Source organism: Cyprinodon tularosa, unplaced genomic scaffold, assembly GCF_016077235.1.
Source record: "Cyprinodon tularosa strain WSP-4 unplaced genomic scaffold, ASM1607723v1 ctg155, whole genome shotgun sequence".
In the NCBI taxonomy this organism is placed as follows: domain Eukaryota; kingdom Metazoa; phylum Chordata; class Actinopteri; order Cyprinodontiformes; family Cyprinodontidae; genus Cyprinodon; species Cyprinodon tularosa.
The window spans coordinates 291,869-311,632 of NW_024038386.1; the positions used below are offsets into that span (position 1 = coordinate 291,869).

General features: G+C 37.7%; 1 protein-coding gene across 1 annotated transcript in view; it reads left to right on the forward strand.

The window, feature by feature from the left end:
- Positions 1-18,626, forward strand: part of LOC119780103 (MICOS complex subunit mic25-a-like) — a 96,377-nt gene extending 77,751 nt beyond the window's left edge. The window contains exon 9 of the mRNA XM_038280005.1: positions 18,386-18,626. Coding sequence (XP_038135933.1) covers positions 18,386-18,409 — 24 coding nt within the window. The 3' untranslated portion in view covers positions 18,410-18,626. The remainder of the gene's footprint in view (positions 1-18,385) is intronic.
- Positions 18,627-19,764: the final 1,138 nt, after the last annotated feature.

Genomic DNA, 19,764 nt, shown 5'->3' on the forward strand with positions numbered 1-19,764 from the left:
TGCTTATTAATAGATCTGATACATGTCTCTGGGAGGGGCTTTGAAACCTCAGTTTCCCCGAAAGAATTTCAGTTTGTGCTGCAGGTGCTTCAGGTTAACCTGAGGGCAACCTAGATATCATTTCAACAGATCGAAACTTCATGGACAACTTTTTTTATTTTTGTAATTAAAGTAGGAGGGAAATCTGCCGAATATATAGATTTATTAGAAACAGATGATATATTGAAACTTCAGTCTCTTACTTGAGATTTCTTCCTTTTTCCCTCATATGGGACCACTTTTTCAAATGACCAGAACAACTTCATCTGCTTCACAGCTGATTTATTTAACTTTTTTTTGTTGATGCAGGGAGACGCTGATATGCAATGTTTTCAACATTGGCGACTTTCAAGTAGTGCAAGAATTTTCGATCTGCCTGACTTTCAGCGTCATGTACTGTACAGGGGGTAACGAGGTGCGATCAGCCTCTCACGACCACCTCCCGATCAGGAATCGGGAGAAGATATAAAAATTTTTTGATTTTTCAGTCAATTGTCGTGGGCAAATTGCTCAGTGCGCAAAAACAGGGCCCCATCTTCTTCTTCTTCCTCTCAGATATAAACACAGAAGTATGATTGGGGTGCGAGTAAAATGGAGTTCTTTGTGTAAAATTGACCGACCGTAGTAGCCATGTTTGCTCAGCCATGTCTTTGTCCAAATACATCGCTGCCTTTTCTTCTTAGGGCTTTTCAGCACGAAATTACACAAATTGCCAAGGCAGCGGGTTTCACTCTAGCGAGCTTCATATTCCTTTTCTACTGGTGTGGCTTCTGGATAGACGAGTCCAAATGTCGCCATCTCACTGTGGACCTGAGTCCAACGTGGTTTTTAGACGTATAGTGTGAGCAGGTAGAATGCATCAGGGCTTCATGCTGCACAGTATGAGAAAAGACATCGTGAGCTGTGAACTCACACTGTACGACGAAACCTTGCGGTTTTATCGTACAGTGTGAGCTGTAGCTACCTGCAACGATTGAAAAAACTAATCGCACAATGTATGGTTTTGGCTTTACAGTGGATAAATTTTTAGGTGGTAGAATAAATTTGTACTGCTACCTTTTGCAGCAATGGTTTTGCGGCACGTCTTGCAAATTAGCGTCTTTTGTTCGACGCCCTCGGTGTGAAAATCAAACCACTGCCATGTATTGCTTAGCTTAACACCTGCTCTCACCATATTTCATTTGCCGGTTGTTTAGTGTGCCTTCTGCACAGAAAATAATCCTGTGTGGTTGAGGGGTTTTTGATGCATTCAAAGTGTGTGGGGAAAATAAAACTCAGTGAAATAGATCCAGACGGCTTAATGTCACCATGTGAATATGTACTCCATGGTTTTGATAGTCATTTTGAGTATTGTGCGTGGGGAAACTTGAGATACGTCGAGTATATTTAATATATATCGGTCACCCCTACCTTCAGCTCTTTTCCCTTATTGGCTCTGGTGCCTCATGTTAAACTTGTTGATACTGCACTTTCTCTTTATTGGTTTAGGTCAGGCCCGTTTGTGGGGAAATAGCAGCAATTTAAGGTTCCATGTCCTGGTGATTCATATTAGCATCTTCATCAAAATCATTACCCTCACCAAGGAGGTTCTGTTTTTAGGAGAGTTTTTTGTCATTTTGCAATGATCCAGATCATAATCTGGATACAGGAATTTTTGAAAAGATTCCCTAACAATGTGAGATAGGGATAATTGGTGAAACAAGCAGTTCCCCACTCAACCAGAGGGTGGCAGCAGTGACTATTGACCGCCTCAGCATTGAATTTTTTACTAAAGACAAAAATAAGAAAAGGGAACGTTGTTGTTTTGTTAGCAGGATCCGTTGAAAACTTACGAACGTATAGAAACACACCCCACGATATTTTAAGACTTTTTTTTTCTTTTCTTGTAAACTGCAAAAAGAGAAATAAATTAATTTCCATGAAATGAACAAACAGAGAGAGGGGTCAAGTTTCAAGAAAACCAACAAGCTAAATAAACCAGCTTCTTTTCTGGTCGAAACCACAGCCTTTGATGTAGTAATTTCAGCTTTTTACAAAAATAACATGACTTTTCATGAAACTGCCAAGCTTTTAGGCTGCTGAAAACCTCCCGACAGCTTAAAAGCTCCATTCTTCTGTTATCTCTGTGTGTTTGTATGGATTTTCTAAAGCAGATGTGTTCTTCTTTGTGATAAATGGAGAAAGCTGTATTCTTCTGACAAATGTAATTATTTTCTGCAGTTGATACATTACAGCATTTTTTTATGGTAGCTCAGTGGATAAAAAAAAAAATAGTAGTTGCCGTTTCCTTTTTTCTACAGGCAGTCTGACGTGATGTTTCCCTGAGTTTAAAGCTCTATCTTTATATGTGGTTGGTTGCATTTTTGGGTTGTATATTTTTTACTTGTTTTCTTTCCCTCTGTGCTCACAGCTACGATGAGCTTCATGTAAGCTCTATCATATATCTTCCATCAGTCTATGTTTGTCAATCATTCTGCCAATAAAACTAGCAGCCAACTTATCTTTTTCTCCCCTTTCCAAAGTTTTGATCTTACCATCACTTGAATATCTATCTCCCTCTTTCTGGCGACTTTTGAAGCCTCCCCACTTCACTATCTGCAGTGGCGCAGCTTTCCTTACATGTCACTCACAAGTTGTTTTATGTTTGCTAATTTATTCATGCACAGACTATCGCACATTTCTCGCACACTCCCCTTTACCATCTGTTAAAGACAGTTCAGGGTACGGCCTTTCACCCGCTCTCAGCTATCCTGTCCTGTCCGTCTTCTGCTGGGGTCTGGCCTGTTGTCATGCATGCTTTTGGGTCTGCTTGTTGCCGTACAAATTGTTGTGTGAATTATATCGACTATACTACTGTCACCACCACAATGTCCTCTCTTTAAAATTTGTGCTTTCATTTTATATCAAACCTAATAATTAACTCAATGTTACGACACTATACATTTAAGCTAACATATGTCACATATATCCAAAAGTTAGTCATGTATTTATTGTTTTAATATTACCCCCCCGACTCATCTTTATTTATTGCAAGCTTTTCTCATATTGGGATAATTTTATAGTTTAGTGTAATGCAGCTACAAGCCTTTTATGTGCTTATAAGAAATGTGATTTGTATTGTTTTTAAGTGAAACATTTCTGTGCTTACAGAAGTTTACAAATATTTGTATCGATAAGATTTAAATATTTGCAAAGTTGTCAAATTTATTTTGATTATGTTTCATCTGATATTTTTTATTTACCTCTATTCAGCCATTCAGACTCAGTACTTTGTTGAAGCATCTTTTTCTTTTAGTTAGAGCTTTAAGTTCTCAAGGTTTGTCAATGATTCTTTTTTTTTTTTTTTGCAGATGTGTTTAATGGTGAATTGAATTATAATGTAAAACACATTAGATCAAAATAGATAACTGTTTTTTTTGTTTTGGCTCATTGTCCTGCCACAGTAGGACGTGATCGGCCCCAAGTCTTCTGTTAAACCTGATTTTAACCGAGTAAAACTCCACCTATGTTTCTATAATGTCTCAATGAGCTTATGCCCTTTCTCTAGTAGAAAAACATGAACCGTTTTATTTATACTTAAATTAGATGACCTACCAGTGGACTCTGTTAATTAGGGGATTTCAAAAATGCAGTTTTTTTCATGTAATTTGAGGCTGCTAAACAAAATGCATGGGGTTATACAGAACATAATGCACATTTTGAGCATGTGGTCATGCAAATGTTGACTCGTATTTTGTAAATGAGGGATGGGCAATTATATGGAATGGTATATTAATAAATGCAATTCTTACTGTATCTTATGCTAGGAATTTATCACTTTGCAAACATCGTTTCAATTGTATAGAGCAGAACAGATGCACCACTTAATTTAGCTTGTGTATTGCAACCTATTTGGCAATGGTTAGGTTTTAGATTTAGTTTTTCTTTGAGTGCATGCAGAGGTGTGTGTATATAGCTAAAAGGGGCCCTAATCAATTTTTAGCTATTTTCTGTCATTATTATCATTATCGCAGTTAATACCTCAAAATAGCATGATAAAATTGTAGGACTTTATTATGTAGCCTAAAAGACACAGGGGTCAGTAAAGGAGGTTTATGGTGGTGTGATTTATCATAGAACTATGATCTAAAACAGGCAACATATTCTGGTCCCACTCCACCATTTAAGGCTGCTCTGCTTTACTCTGCAATGCATGCACCGACTACTAATGTTTTTGCCGTGCTACGTAATACCGTCAGCAGAGGGTAACTATTTTAAAGAAAAACACTTCTGCAGCATCACCCCTCATGCAGTACTTGACCTACCTGAACCTGAGGGCCTCCTGCAGAAGATGTTTGTTTTTGTGCTTGCCCCTGAGATATCAGGTGAAGTGTCTCAGTTTCAGACTTCATTACTCAGGTTTGTTGAGCACTGCAAACAGACGGATTGTGTATCCGCCATTATGCTCATTATTGTAGACCTAATCCAAATGTTTTCAAATGATGTCTATTGATGGTTTTGCATAGAAAGCTTTAAAAAATGTATGCATGGTTTTTTCTATATTTTGTTTAAGATATTCAAGTTATTAATTCATTCATAATTATGTAATCAATTAATTATTAGTAGTTAGATGAAGTGAATTTTAAATATATTAAAAATAAAACTTTGGATTAACGGAAGCATTGCTCTAATTAACTATTAAGTAGAGTCTCTACTTCAAGATTTTTCTAATCGAGTGAAAGAAAAAAAATAGCAATTAGAGAAATTACTGAAGTAAAGGGAAAAAGGAATTTGGTAAACAGACCTATTAAATAATAAGTAGCTGTCTTACTATTTGAAATGATCTAATAAGACAACCCTTAATTTAGAATCATGTAAAAATTACTCTTGTTTTAAAGACTAAAAAAAAGTATTTATTGGGAATAAAGAATTCAGGAAGAAGAAATGGTTGAAAAACATATGAAAACCTCACAGCATCGTGTATGTATGATAGAACAGGGTGGCTGCCTCCTTTAGTAATATAGGCCTTTTAGTGTATTTTGCCTTGACCTCCCTGTCTAGAAGTCTAAGCAGATACAAGTAACATAAAAACAATAAAGAATATGTGGGGGAAAAAAAGAGACATTTTTATGCAAGTTAGGTTAATAAATGCTTTTTCAGTATTCAGCAAAGTTACTCACAGAGTAAAGGAGCTTTAAATTTAGCTAAGTTTAGATACTTAATAAAATGTTACCTTTGTAAAACTAAAAATTACGGTGATGAAAAAACTTCTCCTAGAAGTAATTTTTATCCAAAAGTTTACTTAATTAAAAAATGTACCTGATCCCCATCCACCTCTGCTGTTTAGTTGATTGATCAAAGAATATTTTGCAGATGCTTAAAGAAATAAAAAGACGTTGACTAGTGTCCATCTTCTGATGATCTCTCTAGAATCCAATTTTGTTTTTAACAGTGAATGCACCCCAGTCATTTTTTTGCATACTTGGGGTGAAAAAATCATGGCCCATGATGTCAATAGCTTTAAGAACAAGTTAAAGAGTACGGGGGTCGGGGCTGACTACTTTTCCTGTTTTGTAATCCAAGCAGAATCATTGGCAGCTTTGCTCATGTGTTAAACATAAGCTGTGGGAAAACGGAGCAGGTCTTCTCTGTGCTCTGACTGCATGCTGGGCTTTCAGGACAAAGGAGCTGCCTGTGCCTTAGGGCTGGACAATATTTCAATATCAACATATATCGCAGTATGATTTCATTCAGTATTAGTGATATGACTTCAAAACACATTTCTGATATTTCACTATACTTTATAGTCTATTATGCATTCATTTGTCGCTGACGTTTGTGTAGTTTTTAGTTGTTTTTTGTTGTTAAAACCAAAATTACTAAAATATATTTGAAAAAATAGCAAAATACCTAATGGTTGTTAAGATGTACCTTTAACTGAAGGCATCCTTAATAAAATTCCCGCACCTATAAATAATAAGACATGATTGAACAGGATTATAGTTCAAGAAAAGTCCCACTCTGGCATTAAGTGTAATAATGAGAGAATCCATTGTGGCTCTCATGCTGAGTGAAACCTCTTTCACTTTGATCAAATATTTTTTGAGCCGGTGTCAGAGGTTTAGTTTCTGAAGACAAATAGTTTAAAGTAATGCTGCTGGTGTATGTGGGTGGCTGGGAAAGAAACACACAGGTCTGGACTGCGTGTGTTTGTGGATAGACCCTGCCGTGTTTGAGCTGCATTTCTCTCCTTTTTTCCTCTTATTCTCACCTCCATTAGTTGAGCCATGTGGTGTGAGTGTTTTTGTGTGTCAGAATCTGTGCATCTCGGGTGTCTACGGAGTGGTATTCTACCCATTTTATAATGATTTAGTTGACATTTTCTCTTGCAGCTACATTTAACTCTAAAAACTTTTTTTTCTAAATCAACAACAGTATATTGTTAGTGCCATCCTAAGTGACACTCCATCTCTAACTAAAGGTTTACTCCATTACTGCTGAAAAAACAGGAGTTAAAGTAGTCATTGATATGCCTTTTTGCCAACAAATTACAGCCAGTTGGGCATTCTATGTAAACCTGTTAACATTTTGTACAGGTAAAAAAAAAGATAAATTATTAGAATTGTTGTAATTTAGCCACTTCTATCTGGGGAAAAATGTGTGAAATGATGACTGACTCTTTGTAGCTGGGATGAAGGAGAACTGTCAGTCAGCAAAGGAATGGATGGAGGCTGATAAAAGAAAGGAGCGTTAAAGGGAGGGAAGCTCTTGGATGCCTTTGAATCTGTGAACATTAATGGAAAACTGAGGTGGAAACAGGATGATAGAGGGAATATAAGCAAAATGAATTGAAATGCTATTCTGTAACTGGGAGTGATTGGTTCTAGCACAAAAGTCTGCTTTCCTTGATAAAGTGATTTCTCTCTAGAAAACAATAATTAAAATAAACACTAGTTGTTAGTTATTTTTTAAATAAGTAATGCTTAATGTGTACAAACCGTAATAGTTTTTTTTTATTTATTCTTTGTACATATTTAAAGGAAGATGCACTCCATAAACTACCTTAACAAACATATTCTTTCACTAAGGCAAGTTAAATGCAAACAAAGTTACAGTAAAAAGTATTGTAATTTTATTAGATAATTGAAATTGTAATTTCGAATTTCTTTGCTTTTCATTCAAAAAAGTTTGGGCCATGAGTGGCCATAAATACAACCATTCAAAAAACAGCATAATAATTTCATTTGTTATATTTACATAAATAAATTCATAGCCTTGCTTCCAATGGCACGGGCGGTACAAAACGATAGTTTCATCTTTGTGAGTTTGTGTTGATATAGCCATAGGCGGACTCATGGGTTGTTTCGATTGAGCTTGAGACATGAACATCCAGCAAATGGGGCATTTTCTGTGTTTATGTTAACAGATGTTCTACAGTTTCATATATTGACAGCCAGCGACAAATCAATCATGTCTGTTCTCCTTTGCGTATTTGCTTCACACTCAGTAGCTCATTAGCTTAGCACCATCGTCATAAATAAGCCAGTCTCTTGCGAAACGGTGCTCGCTAAAGCGGCATTTTTCAATAAACTCTCTTTTCCCCCCCAGGGGCCATAGATCTTCGCCCCCCATCCTCCTCATTGTCATGCTGTCTTTTAGAAGGTTTGGTCGCTCCAATTATATAGCGCCACAGTTTGCCTAGCGGCAGAGTTGTTCTTAAATTATATGGATGTTGTGGGATGTGTTCTCTGTACGTACGTCTGAGTAATGGCGTGTAAGGAGCAGACAGCAGAGAAACAAAGGCACAGGGGTAGACTTATTAAAATAAAAAAATGAAAGGAAATGACTGAAGCACAACTGTGGTCCAAATATTTACTTTTCTTGTGGCAAATGGTGCTCTGGCATTAACTCGCCAAATGAAAAATGTAGTCACATTTGACGAAGGTTAATTTCGGACCCTGTCTGCCACATGTCACTATGATGATTTGGAGTCTAGATACAGACCATAGTTTTTATTTTTTACCTCACACATCACCAAACTATCATCACTGTCATTCAATCTGCCAATCCGAGCTGAGCACATGTCTAGCACTCCCATTCTCCGATCAGCCAGGCACCACTCCTTTGTATTTTTCCAATATTAGACGTGGTCAGAAGTTAGATAGCAAAAACAATAGTAAAATCCTGAAAAAAAGTCAAAGATTGGCATGTTCTATTACTTTTTTTTGTTGTAAAATCCCATTCTTTTGCGCGATCCGTCACATTCCCAAATATAGGCAACTTGTATGTGATCTCCTGTGTGAACTGCAGTCATACATTTCAAGTGTCCTGCATGTGCAGTTGGGGATGCAATGATGTCACAAGAAGTGAGTGGGCTTTAAGTCTTTTTAATAAGAACCAAAAGAAAGGTTGCTCTCTGCATTATCATTGGCCATGGTTGTTTTTCAACCTGCTTCTGCATTGCAAGACGCAGAATAGGGACCTTTGTTGAGTATTAATGATGTTCAGGTCGGACGAACTCAGATATGTATTAGATTTGGGACCACATAGCTAAGTGGCTTGGGTCACATTTGAAAAAAATTGGATCTGTGTTGTTCAGACTGTCATGAAAATATCAGATACAGGTCGCATATGGGCAAAAAAATCAGATTTGGGTCACGCCAAACTGTTTAGTGAACATGAGCCTAAGTAACTTTTTCTTTCCTCAATGTATTCTCTTCTAAGTCGCTTTGATGGAGATCCAAGTATTAATGAAATAATTTAGTGGTTTATCTTCTCCCCTACTAGCTTTGGTAAACAAAATCACACTTGCAAGTTTCTGTGCATCCCAACGTAAAGCCATTGGCTTCAGTAGCCATACAACCCGCACTGCGCTACCCACAGGTGGTTAATAAACATGTTTTTATTTTGGAGATGTACGACATAGCAGGGCCATCAAAAAGAAACCTTGGTCAGAAGAGGGAAGGAAGAGAAAAGGACAATCAGTTCAGGACAGGGCTCGCTCATGACACCACGAACAAAAAAGGATGCAAAACTGATGCACACCTGCTCTTAAACATAAAGATACCATCTGCTAACCTCTGTTAGTGTTATAATTGAGACTTGTGAGTGATTAATTTTTAGCCTACAGCTATAAAACATGGACAAATAGGGAATGGTTGTAGTGGCTGGACAGCTCAAACAGGAAGCCTGGGTTGGTATCCCAGCTGGGGGAATGAACCTTCACGCTAATGCCTGCTTTGGGGAGTGGTGGTTTAGGGCTTAGGGCATTGCGCTTGGAATTCTGAGGTTCTGAGTTTGAGCCCCACTCCCACTGACTGCCACTCTGGGTCCCTGAGCAAGACCCTTAACCAAACACTGCTCCCCGGGCACCGCACAATGGCAGCCCACTGCTCCCCAAGGGGATGGATTAAATGCAGAGAGTTCATTTCATTGCTCTGTACTTGTGACAGAGTAATGACAATAAAACACTGAAAACGCTGGTTTACTTGAGAGGCAGAATAACACTTAACTGATTTGTATAAACATTTTCAGCAAAAAGGCTGAACTCCCAACTTTCCAGACATTATTAGAGATATGTGTCTTCCACCTGTTTAGAAAGCGACAGAGCTGTAGCTGTTGGATTCGCAATTGGCAGTGTTTATGACAATGCTATTTTCAAAAGGTCCTGTAGGGAGAGCACCACTTGAAAATTACTTAGTGTTGTTTTGAATTTGTAATGATTAACTACAGTCTTGGAAAAAGAAATTAGACTTCATTTGTTTTTCTTTTCCTTCCCTGTAATCTTCAGGTAATATACCGAGAAAAAAAATTAAAAAATTGAAGAAAAGGAAAGTTGTTTAGTTATAGACTTAGTTCAGTAAAAGTCTGAAAACAAAAGAAAAATTTGAATTTGTAGAAAAAAAACAAAAATAAATAAAATAAATATGTGTTTGTATAAAGCTATCAACAATAGCAGGTGGTGAGTCCCGCTGTGAGCCTTGGACTGCCAGCTTCCTCTGATAAAACAGCCACTCTATTCGGCAGCCTGCTCCTCCACACAGGCACACACACTATAAATTGTGTTTACAATCATTTTTCTGTTGTTAATATTTTTATAATACTAGCATGCTTCCCTTCACTCATTATAGCTCCCCAATGATTGCTATAAAAACATCTCTGTAAACCTCCGCTTGTTATTTTAATAAACTTATGCACATTTGCTGCCTCGCATATTTCTGTCTCTTTATGAGTTGCTCTTTGCTTGCGACCATTCCTCCTCTGCTTCACATCCATCATCTCCAAGGCGACCACGGCACACTGGCACAGGCCTCATAAAGAGCTGTTCTCTCTCATGTCTCGTCTTTCTGCCTTTCAACAGTCCTTCTCTCTGTCAAACCTTACGCTGCTCCATCAGTATCTAGCCACTTTTCTTATCCCTCCTGCTCCTGCTAAATGATTAAGAGCTCTAACATGTTATCGATTCCTTTCTGCTCTGTGTCTCTTACCCTATTTGCTTCAGGGTAGTAATTCCAGGAAAACATCGCAGGAAACCTGCACTTTATTAAATTTGGGTTAATTTGATTGCTTTCTTTTGAGCCGTTTTAATATTATGATTCACATTTACTTTAGATTAAAAAAAAGGAAATATGTGCCTTACATCACTGACTCTTCCGAGGTTTCCTGCCCTAAAATGTAGTCATCGATCTGATCACTTTGAGGTGCTATAAACTTTAACTTGTAGCTCATTGTTGTGCAAAACATAGTGGATTTTGGCTAATAGGCCTTAATGTGAACTACTGTAACATACTTTTTCTCAGAAGAACTCGTACAAACTCATCTGCAAAAACTTTTAGCTTAGTTAGCTCTCATTTAAGGGAAGCTCAGACTGTTGTGAAGCGATTCTTTAGATCACATGACTTATTCAGTGACGTACCCGACCATCTCAGGTTATAGCTGGGTTTTTTTGAGAAGGACAACTTTCAAGAAACATCAGTTTGCACCTCAAGCTGTATGTTGACCTGAAAAATCACTTACCGTAATTCATCTCAAATTAAGCGAATGCGTTGGATCAAAAGTTGTACAGAGTCGCTTTTATGGTATTAATTAAAAACTTTGAAGAAATAAGTCATAAAAATTAATGTTTTCAGTTTGAACATTTTTCATATTTTAGAGAAAATCCAGATTTTTTTGTGTCTGTCTTTCTGATCACTAGTGAGAACGGATAAAGAAAACCTTTGTTGATTACAAGCCAACAAATTATCCAAATCTTAGTTTATGCTGGTAGTTGTCCATACTAGAATATCCTAATCAGCAGCAATCAGTGATCCACAAAATAAATATGAACTGAAGCAAAAACAAAAGCAAACTACTGTTTGCGGTTAATTTGACCTTTTCAGGATTTGAAGGGACTGAATATCCTTTTTACTAACAACTTACACGCTGGCTAATGTCTGCAGCTCAGTAAATGGCTTCCAACACAGCAAGGGTACTGGTACTGATACTTAGACTTTTCTCTGCTGGACGAAACAGTAGGCTCAGATTCTGCTGTGAATAACTGTATGTGCACTCTTTCATGCTACTGACTTTTAAACTTGCTCTACTCTCTACTTTTTTTCCAAACATAGAAAGAACTCTGGATCAGTGTTTCTGTGTTCTTTTAGTTTGTTTGCTAAGACTTCTCAAACCCCCAGCCTGGTTTTATTGGAGGTTTCCTCCTGTTAAAGGGAAGCTTTCCTATCTGCTATCCTCTCTGTGTATGCTCAGTGTGAGAGATTGCTGCAAAAGTAACTCGATAAAATTGACTGTCCACGCTTGCAACATGATGGTCAGGATGGGGGATTGCTGCAGGTCAGTGACTCGATTCAATCTGCTGGGTTTACTAAGATAGAAAACTTATCACTCAAATTAAACATTAAACTTGAAATAAATGTGTCTATAAATTAATTTAAAAGACCCATGAGATAGTATCTATTGTAACCAGTGCTATAAAAGTCAGCTGTATGGAATTACATGGCTTTTTGTTATTAAGCAGTTACAGCCCTTACCTGTATGAGTTCTGATCAGTCACGGCATCTCAGTCCCACCCTAGAGAAGCTAAGAGCTGACTGTTGTTAGCACTGAGCAGAAAAGACAGTTATTGATTCCTGGCTTGTCTATTATTTTTTGTTGTTTTTTCCACAGGGGAAACTGAGAGAGCCCAGTGTGTTTGTGAAACAAAGCTTCTTTATATTTGCTGTAGATATTTTTGTGTGTATGTGTGAGTCTGTGCTGTGTTTGCAGAGCGTTAGCTTATAGCTGTGGAAATGTAACACACCCAGCATGTCCATGCTGTAGACTCAAGCTTTCATGCTGCTGACAGTTAGATCTGAACCTCGCCCTACAAACACAACATCTATCACTAATATAACATCCATCTACACCTCAAGCTGCTTTGCTAATTGGATGAAAGCTGGCAGGTGGCAGAAAAAAATGCCTCTGTGTGTGTCTGGGTAAATATCTCAGTATTCATTGGCCTGTTCTTGAGGTCATTATTAAAGTTGTCTGCTATAAAGGTCCTGTTTAATGCTTTTTATCCTTTCAAAGTCGGATATACATACAAGTATGATGAGATAATGTATTTAGAATTACAGATTAAGCATTTATCATACATTAATTGTTTTTTCCAAGCTGGAAGAAAGAAAATTGCCTTCATAGCAATGCAGCCTCTCTGTGTGGGTGCCCCCATTTCATGACATCACTGTATCACCCCACTTCTGAAGGCTGACTTCTTATAAAACACACAAAACACATTTTTAATGACTTAGAAATTAGCTAAAAAAGAAAAGTTGCTGTCACTGTGCAGATTAGATGCCAAAATAGTAACTTTATACAGCTCAGAATTGGACGAAATGCTGAGGTTTACTCAGACATACGTTAAAGTCAAGTGAAATACCCCTTTATACATAATTTTGAATCATTAGATGAATTGATATTGCATGACATAACCCCTTCAAGGTTTTTTAACATCTTAAATTTTAATTTTAACTAATTTACTGTATATGGCTAAAGTTAAAGTATATTATATCATTACTATGATATTTTGAAAAAAAAATTAAAATTATATAAAACAATAAGAGGTTAATATTCTAAATGTGTATAGATGTATTTACACTATTAAATATAAATATATATATTTTTTAGGAGAATAAAAAGTAGCCTTGCAAAAAGGGTTCTGCAATCTGAGTCTCTACATCCATGACTTCTATTCTACCATCTGATGAATTTAAACAAAAGCTCACATAATTCAAATTAATGAGGTACTTATGAGGTGATCGCCCTGGACACAGCAGCAATGTCAAAGCCTGGATGAGAGTATGACACGAGGCATGAAAGCTGTGATAAAAAAAATAAAAGGGTTTATTCCATCTAAGATTGGTTTCTAAACCCTTTCCTTATACAAACATTAATTTTGTGTTTAAAAATTAAGATGACATTTTTTGTTTTTGCAATCTGAAGTCTGAAAAAACACAATTGATTGTCTTAGTTTTACTATTTTGTCAATTTTTTGCAATTAAATGATGAAAATATATATTTTGATAGGGAGAATGTTGTTAGTTTATCAAACTGTATATAAGTCTTAAAGAAAAAAAAACCTACTTAAAATTAAAATGAGATGTTAATACCGGACAAATTTACTAACTATTTAGAAATGTTTGAGAGTAATGGAAGAACAACAAGCTAAAATACATTTTTAGATTTTTCTAAATTTTCTCCTTTTTTATTTTTTTACTTTTACCTATATGTATTCCATATTTTAGAAGGAAGTTGCCAAAAGCATCACAAAGAGATAGTAGAAGCACCAACGTTAGGGGCTAACCCTCTAAAGTTATAAAACGGAGTGATATGACTCCGTTTACAAATTGTCATTATGCATATGACTACATTTTAAGAAATATTGCATGCATTTTATATCTCATTAATTAGTAAGCTTATCTACTTGTAGTCTGCAATGCCGTTCCTAACAGGCTTGCCAATTGTATTTTTAAAACCGCCTCAACATGTTTTTTTTTTTTTCTTTGTAGTCCCATGCGGCAATAAGTCTGTGGGGTAGGGTAAGGGTGAGGAATAGCGCTGGATTACTCTGCTCCATACAACCAGAGAAACCTGTAGTAATTGTCATGCTTTTTTCACCTCTTATGAATTTTTCTTTTAGATTGTAGGATTGGTTTGATGGGCTGCTCAGTGGCGCAGTGGGTAGCACTGCTCCCTTGCTGCAAGAAGGTTTTGGGCATTCGTCGGTTCCTCCGGGTACTCTGGCTTCCTCCCACAGTCCAAAAACATGACTGTTAGGTTAAATGGCTTCTCTAAATTGTCCTTAGGTGTGAGTGTGTGTGTGAATGGTGGTTTGTCCTGTGTGTCTCTGTGTTGCCCTGCGATGGACTGACGACCTGTCCAGGGTGGACCCCGCCTCTCACCCATTGACTGCTGGAGATAGGCACCAGCATCCCTCGCGACCCACTCGGGACAAGCGTGTAAGATAAAGGATGGATGGATGGATGGATGGATGGATGGATGGATAATGATAGCACTTTTGAAACTGTCCCTTTTTAAAAACTATACACCTTGAAAACTATTAATGTGGCCATGTTTAATGCCTATACATACCCTAAGAAGTAATTCCCCCCTCAACCAGGTCAATTCATCATTCACAAGAACTCAAATGCAGAACTCCTGTAAAGTCTTTACATGTCTCCCCCATTGCAGCACATTCACTTGATATTTTTGGGTCATCAAACTTGAACAAAAGTTCCTTTGAGAATAAGTGTCAAGAACAAACTGCAAACTCAAGACTAACAGTTCAGAATAATGTAATTTTGTTCCTGCACCCCTGGGAGAGAAGAAGCTCATTTCCTTTTTTTGCATAGTATATATTGGCCTTTATGATGACCCAAGAAGTAACATTTTGATTTAGACACCAAAGAGATGTGTGTTCAAGGCATCAATAATCTAAGCTATTCCTGGGATGCATTGATACTAAAATGCTAATGCTGTAGCTTGGTGTACCTAAGCAGCAGCTGAAATTCAGTACGGACCTTGAGGTGAAATCTTTGTCTGCCCTCTGCTCTTGAGGTGTCTTGCGGAAAAAAAGCTTACCCTGTCTTTAAATTATCAAAGTGTGGATGGCAACAGTCCAAATTTGGACCTGGGGCACTGAATTGAGCTGTCTGCACTGTGGGGGGTGCCAGGGGTCAATTTAAAATTCACAGGCTACTTCATACACTATGCATTAGGCATAATATGTGGAAGTGCTGCAACACTTACAATCCTGCCCACACACAAACACACACACACACACACACTTTTAGTGTTTGTACATAAACTCCTGCACGTATTAGCCAGTATCTTCACTCAGTGCGAGTGTTTATACACACATGCACACTAATTCTGTCCTCCTTTATGCCTTTGGACGTGAGTGGAACAGTAAAGCTAAAGCTCCTTGTCACATTTGCCACTCATCTCCAATTCAAAGGCACAGCCTGCGATGCCCTCGGATGCACTTGGCAAGTGAACAGCTAACCTACCCACCAGCGTATCAGCCTGCCAGCCGGGCTCACAGGCACCTAGCATGCCAACTAGCCCACCCAGCAGCCACGAGCTAATGCTTCACTAACCCCATGTTGCCCTGTGTCTTTTCCTTCAACTGGGTGTTTGTTCATGTATTGACACATTGAGAGTTTAGTTGCCCTGTGTTGCATAGTAAAAAGGCAGTCTGTAAGTCTTATTTTTCATCTACATATACATTCCTTTCTTGTATTTAAGAAAAAAGCAACCTCAGTGGTGCTGTGCTTAATGTCCTTGTTTAGTCTGATCAGAGTTTCGTTCCAAAAACAAAGCCTAGAGTAATTATTAAAGCATGTGAGTGTCTCATATATTCTTAATTGGGCAATTGCTAATTGCTTTAGCTACACACCATCAACATTGTGATGTGTTTTTCCCTGTTGGATAGAGCAACACCATCTGCTGCCAGAAAAAGAAATTTAGATCAACCAAGATGTCTGCTAGGGAATGGGGATAATCTTAGATGACAATTATTTTTTAAGGTCTTTGCCTTTCATTCTTATTTGTTTTATTCATGATTAGGCTTATTATCCAACAGTTCCCAAATGTTTCTGCTCTTGAGACTGTCACTGGTTGAGGCAGTGGCTGAGCCAGGGCATTCTCAAAGGGTTGGCTAGGCAGGGACCAATGTTCACTGAGGGGAGGCTAGAAGCATGTCAGTCAGTCTAAATTAACCAGATACTACCAATAGGAAGATAAACGAGCACAACATCTGTATTTTCCAATAAAATCACTTAAGACAGACCAGAATTTAATGATGCCCGAGTTGATAAATGGACAACCATATTTATACAGCAGAGCTGTATAAATCAATAATTTATTGGTTCTGTATTATATACACATAACCCATTTCATGGTATATGCAGTTGTTCTCTGATGACATGGAAGAATCCTACATGACCTGCAGAGCCACGTAACTTTCCTTTCTCTTCCATGAAAGACGAAAGCTAGTTATAAAAAGAGAATGAGTTATGCATTTTTTTGGTATTAGTGTAAATATGTGAATCACTGTGTTTTTGTTGTCATTGTTTTTGTCAGTATATAAACCATAATTTGTCAAATTATTTAGGACATATTCCATCTGAAACAGTCACTGCTGCCATCCTCTGGTTTAGAAGGCAACTGCTTGTTCCACACGTGGTGAAATATATCCACATAGGATCAATAACTCACCTGGTGGGGTTGGCCAGTTATTGCCCCGCCTTGGACAAATGGTGCTCGCTGCATTAACAGTTCAGATAGTTGGATGGATCAGCTTCAATGACTTCAACCTCCCCACCGACCGATCTAACTGGGAGCAGGCTATTTTAGCTTACTAGGAATAGTTTTGGGAAGGCTGGGGCTTTTTGGATAAAATGGGACGTGAAGTTAGCCTCCGGATTGGAGCTTCCAATTGGCTTTTCCACCTTTTTTCTCTCACTACTTTCAGTCTCTATATTCCAATCAAGGGTCAAACTATGTTACCTCTTCTCTTAGAAAAACATAATTGTATGTTAGTCTTTATTCTGCAATGAAGATCTTTCATGTTGCAGTCTCTGCACCATGAGATCATTTCCTGTATATATACACATATACTTAGCCTACATTGAATGTAAATTTGCCTATATGATAAACTTCTCTAGAAAAATCATTAGCACAGACATTATCCTGGTAACATTGTCTCTAACACAATTGATCATAGTTTCTCAAACCAAATATGATGACATGTAGATCAGGGTAGGAAAGCACTGAGAAACTTTTTGATTTCAAAATGTAATTCCTCCATCTCTATTAGTCAGAGACCATAGACTTCTGGTTATTAAAGTGAACTTTCTCTTAAGGCTACAGTTACTCCCTTAGATGGTAGTAATACTGTTGGAGCTGTGCAGCAGTTCACCCCAGAAATAACAGGTCAAGCCAAAATTTATGAAGTGTAAAGCTGTTGTACCAATAAACCACTTCAGACCTTCCCTGCAGCTTGTGAGTCACTGAATTAGAACTTAAAGTGTGTTTTTCTTCCTCATTTTTTTTCTAAATGTCGTATAAAAGCAGATGCTTTAGCTGCAGGCCAGAGATTTGGAGGGACACAAAAAGAAAAAAAAAAAACCTCACATAAGTTACCTCTGTTCACATCACTGCATGCAGTCTACATGTGGTAACCTAACATCTTTCTATATATTTAGTTTGATTAATGGTGATTTATTTATTTTTTCTTTAGCAGGTCAATATCTCCAATTTAATTGGTTAATATTTTTTTTTTTTATCGTAACATTAGGAAAATTTCAGACATGGAAAAATAATCTGTAAAAATCCTTATGTTTGTCCATATTAGGTTATATTTTCTGTCATAGGTAAGTTGGAAATGTATTAAAATAATAAAAGTTTATTTGATTTGACACTACTTACACAGTAAAGTGTTAAATCTATGAAATAAAAATTGTGTTAAAGGTAGTCAGAAAAAATATTATATTTCTCTTATTACCCTGTTGTTAGTTTGTCTCTCTTTAAAGAAGCTCCTGACTAATGATCCATGTCTCCAGGGTGAAAAGGATAACCTCCTGCAGTGAAAGAAACTTCTACCAGTTAGAAATGTATTACAGTTTTAATTTATTTTTTTTATTCTTTGCTGTGTGGAGCCTGAGCTGCTCTGTTTATGCATGAGGGACCAGATTTTTCCTGGTGCATCCTGGTTCCTGTTAGTTTCCCCTTTGCTTCCAGTAATGCAAATTCATAATTTGACAGTTTCTCTTCTTGTTCACCCACCCTCCCCTTTCCTTTTCCCGCTCCCTGTTTTTTTTCTTTCTTTCAGAGCTCTATGAAAAATCATGGCTGAGAAGTGCAAGAAAATCAGTAACAAGTGAAGCAGTGAAGAAACTAAGACACCACAATCATATCAAATCCGTCCATTTTTATTTCTGCTTCTCTATGTCTCTATACATTATTTGACCATTATGTATTAAACCATTTTTCGTTCACATTTTTCCTTGTTTGAACACCAAGTTGTGCCAGAGCTGTTTCTGCTTAAATAAATTCTCATAATCCGGTGGTGATGAGTTGTGTTTCTTTGTCTCCTGTTTGTTTTGTGCCTGTTAGCGAGACGCGAGTTGGCGGATGACTGTCTCTTGCCACAGCACACTAATATTTCTTCCACAAGTGAAAATGGGGTCATGTGTCCCCCTCTGACAGCTGTGGGAGCCTAGAGGCCTGATTTTCTGCCGTACTTGTGGTTTCATTAAGTGAGAAGAAGGGAGAGAAGAGTGAAGGAAATGAGGGATTAATGAAGTGGGGGACAGGGGAACAGTGAATGAATGTGTTTGTGTGTCTTCACCTTTCCTTTATACTGCATAATATTTTCCATCTGTTGTCTCCTACAAAGATCTATGTATACTTTAGTATTTAAAGAAAGTTAGAAAATATAGTTAATCATTGCTGTTAGGTCTGTATTTAATGAAACTCTTTCTAAATAAATCAGAAAAAAACATCTATGCACTTCTCTCTTTATTAAGAAAAATAGGCATAAGTATTTGTAAATGGCCAATATGCTGGACACGGCACATATTGTCCCTGCTGGCTGTGTTTCCATGGTGACAGCAGGGGATTTCTCCCAGCAATAAGGTGCAGAGGAACCTTCCAGATAACCCTAAAGGTCAGAAAATGGAGCTTCAACCTGCAGCAGTGCTCTGTACTTTACACACTTAACCCCCTCCCCACTGGAGAGGAAGAGCCCAGCTCAAGTGGAGATGCAATCCTGCTCCTATATGGACATGGTTGGGCACCCGAGGAATGGCGGAGGCTTGTTATCTGCACATACAGCTCCAGAATATCCATGGCCTTGTAGCACACCTATATGCCCCCTCCCTGGTGTGAGCAAAATTCCACACAGGAGGCTGTCGATGGCGACGCGCTCAGGTGAGTTTGTTAATGATAGCCAAGACGAATGATCCTTTGATTGCAGTTTAACTCCCACTTATCACTGCTGCATCGATCATTTCATCAAAAATGCCCCGGCTGAATCCATAATTGCTTGATTGCAGAAATGTAGCGAAATTAAAGATTTGAGAGATGAAACAGATTCTGGGGTTTCTGGCCTGCAAGAGTCTGAAGGCGAAAGCAGGTCCTAACTGAAATTTAAAAGGGTTTAAATAAAAATGTGAGAATAGTCTGATTTCTTTGATCAAAAGGATTAAT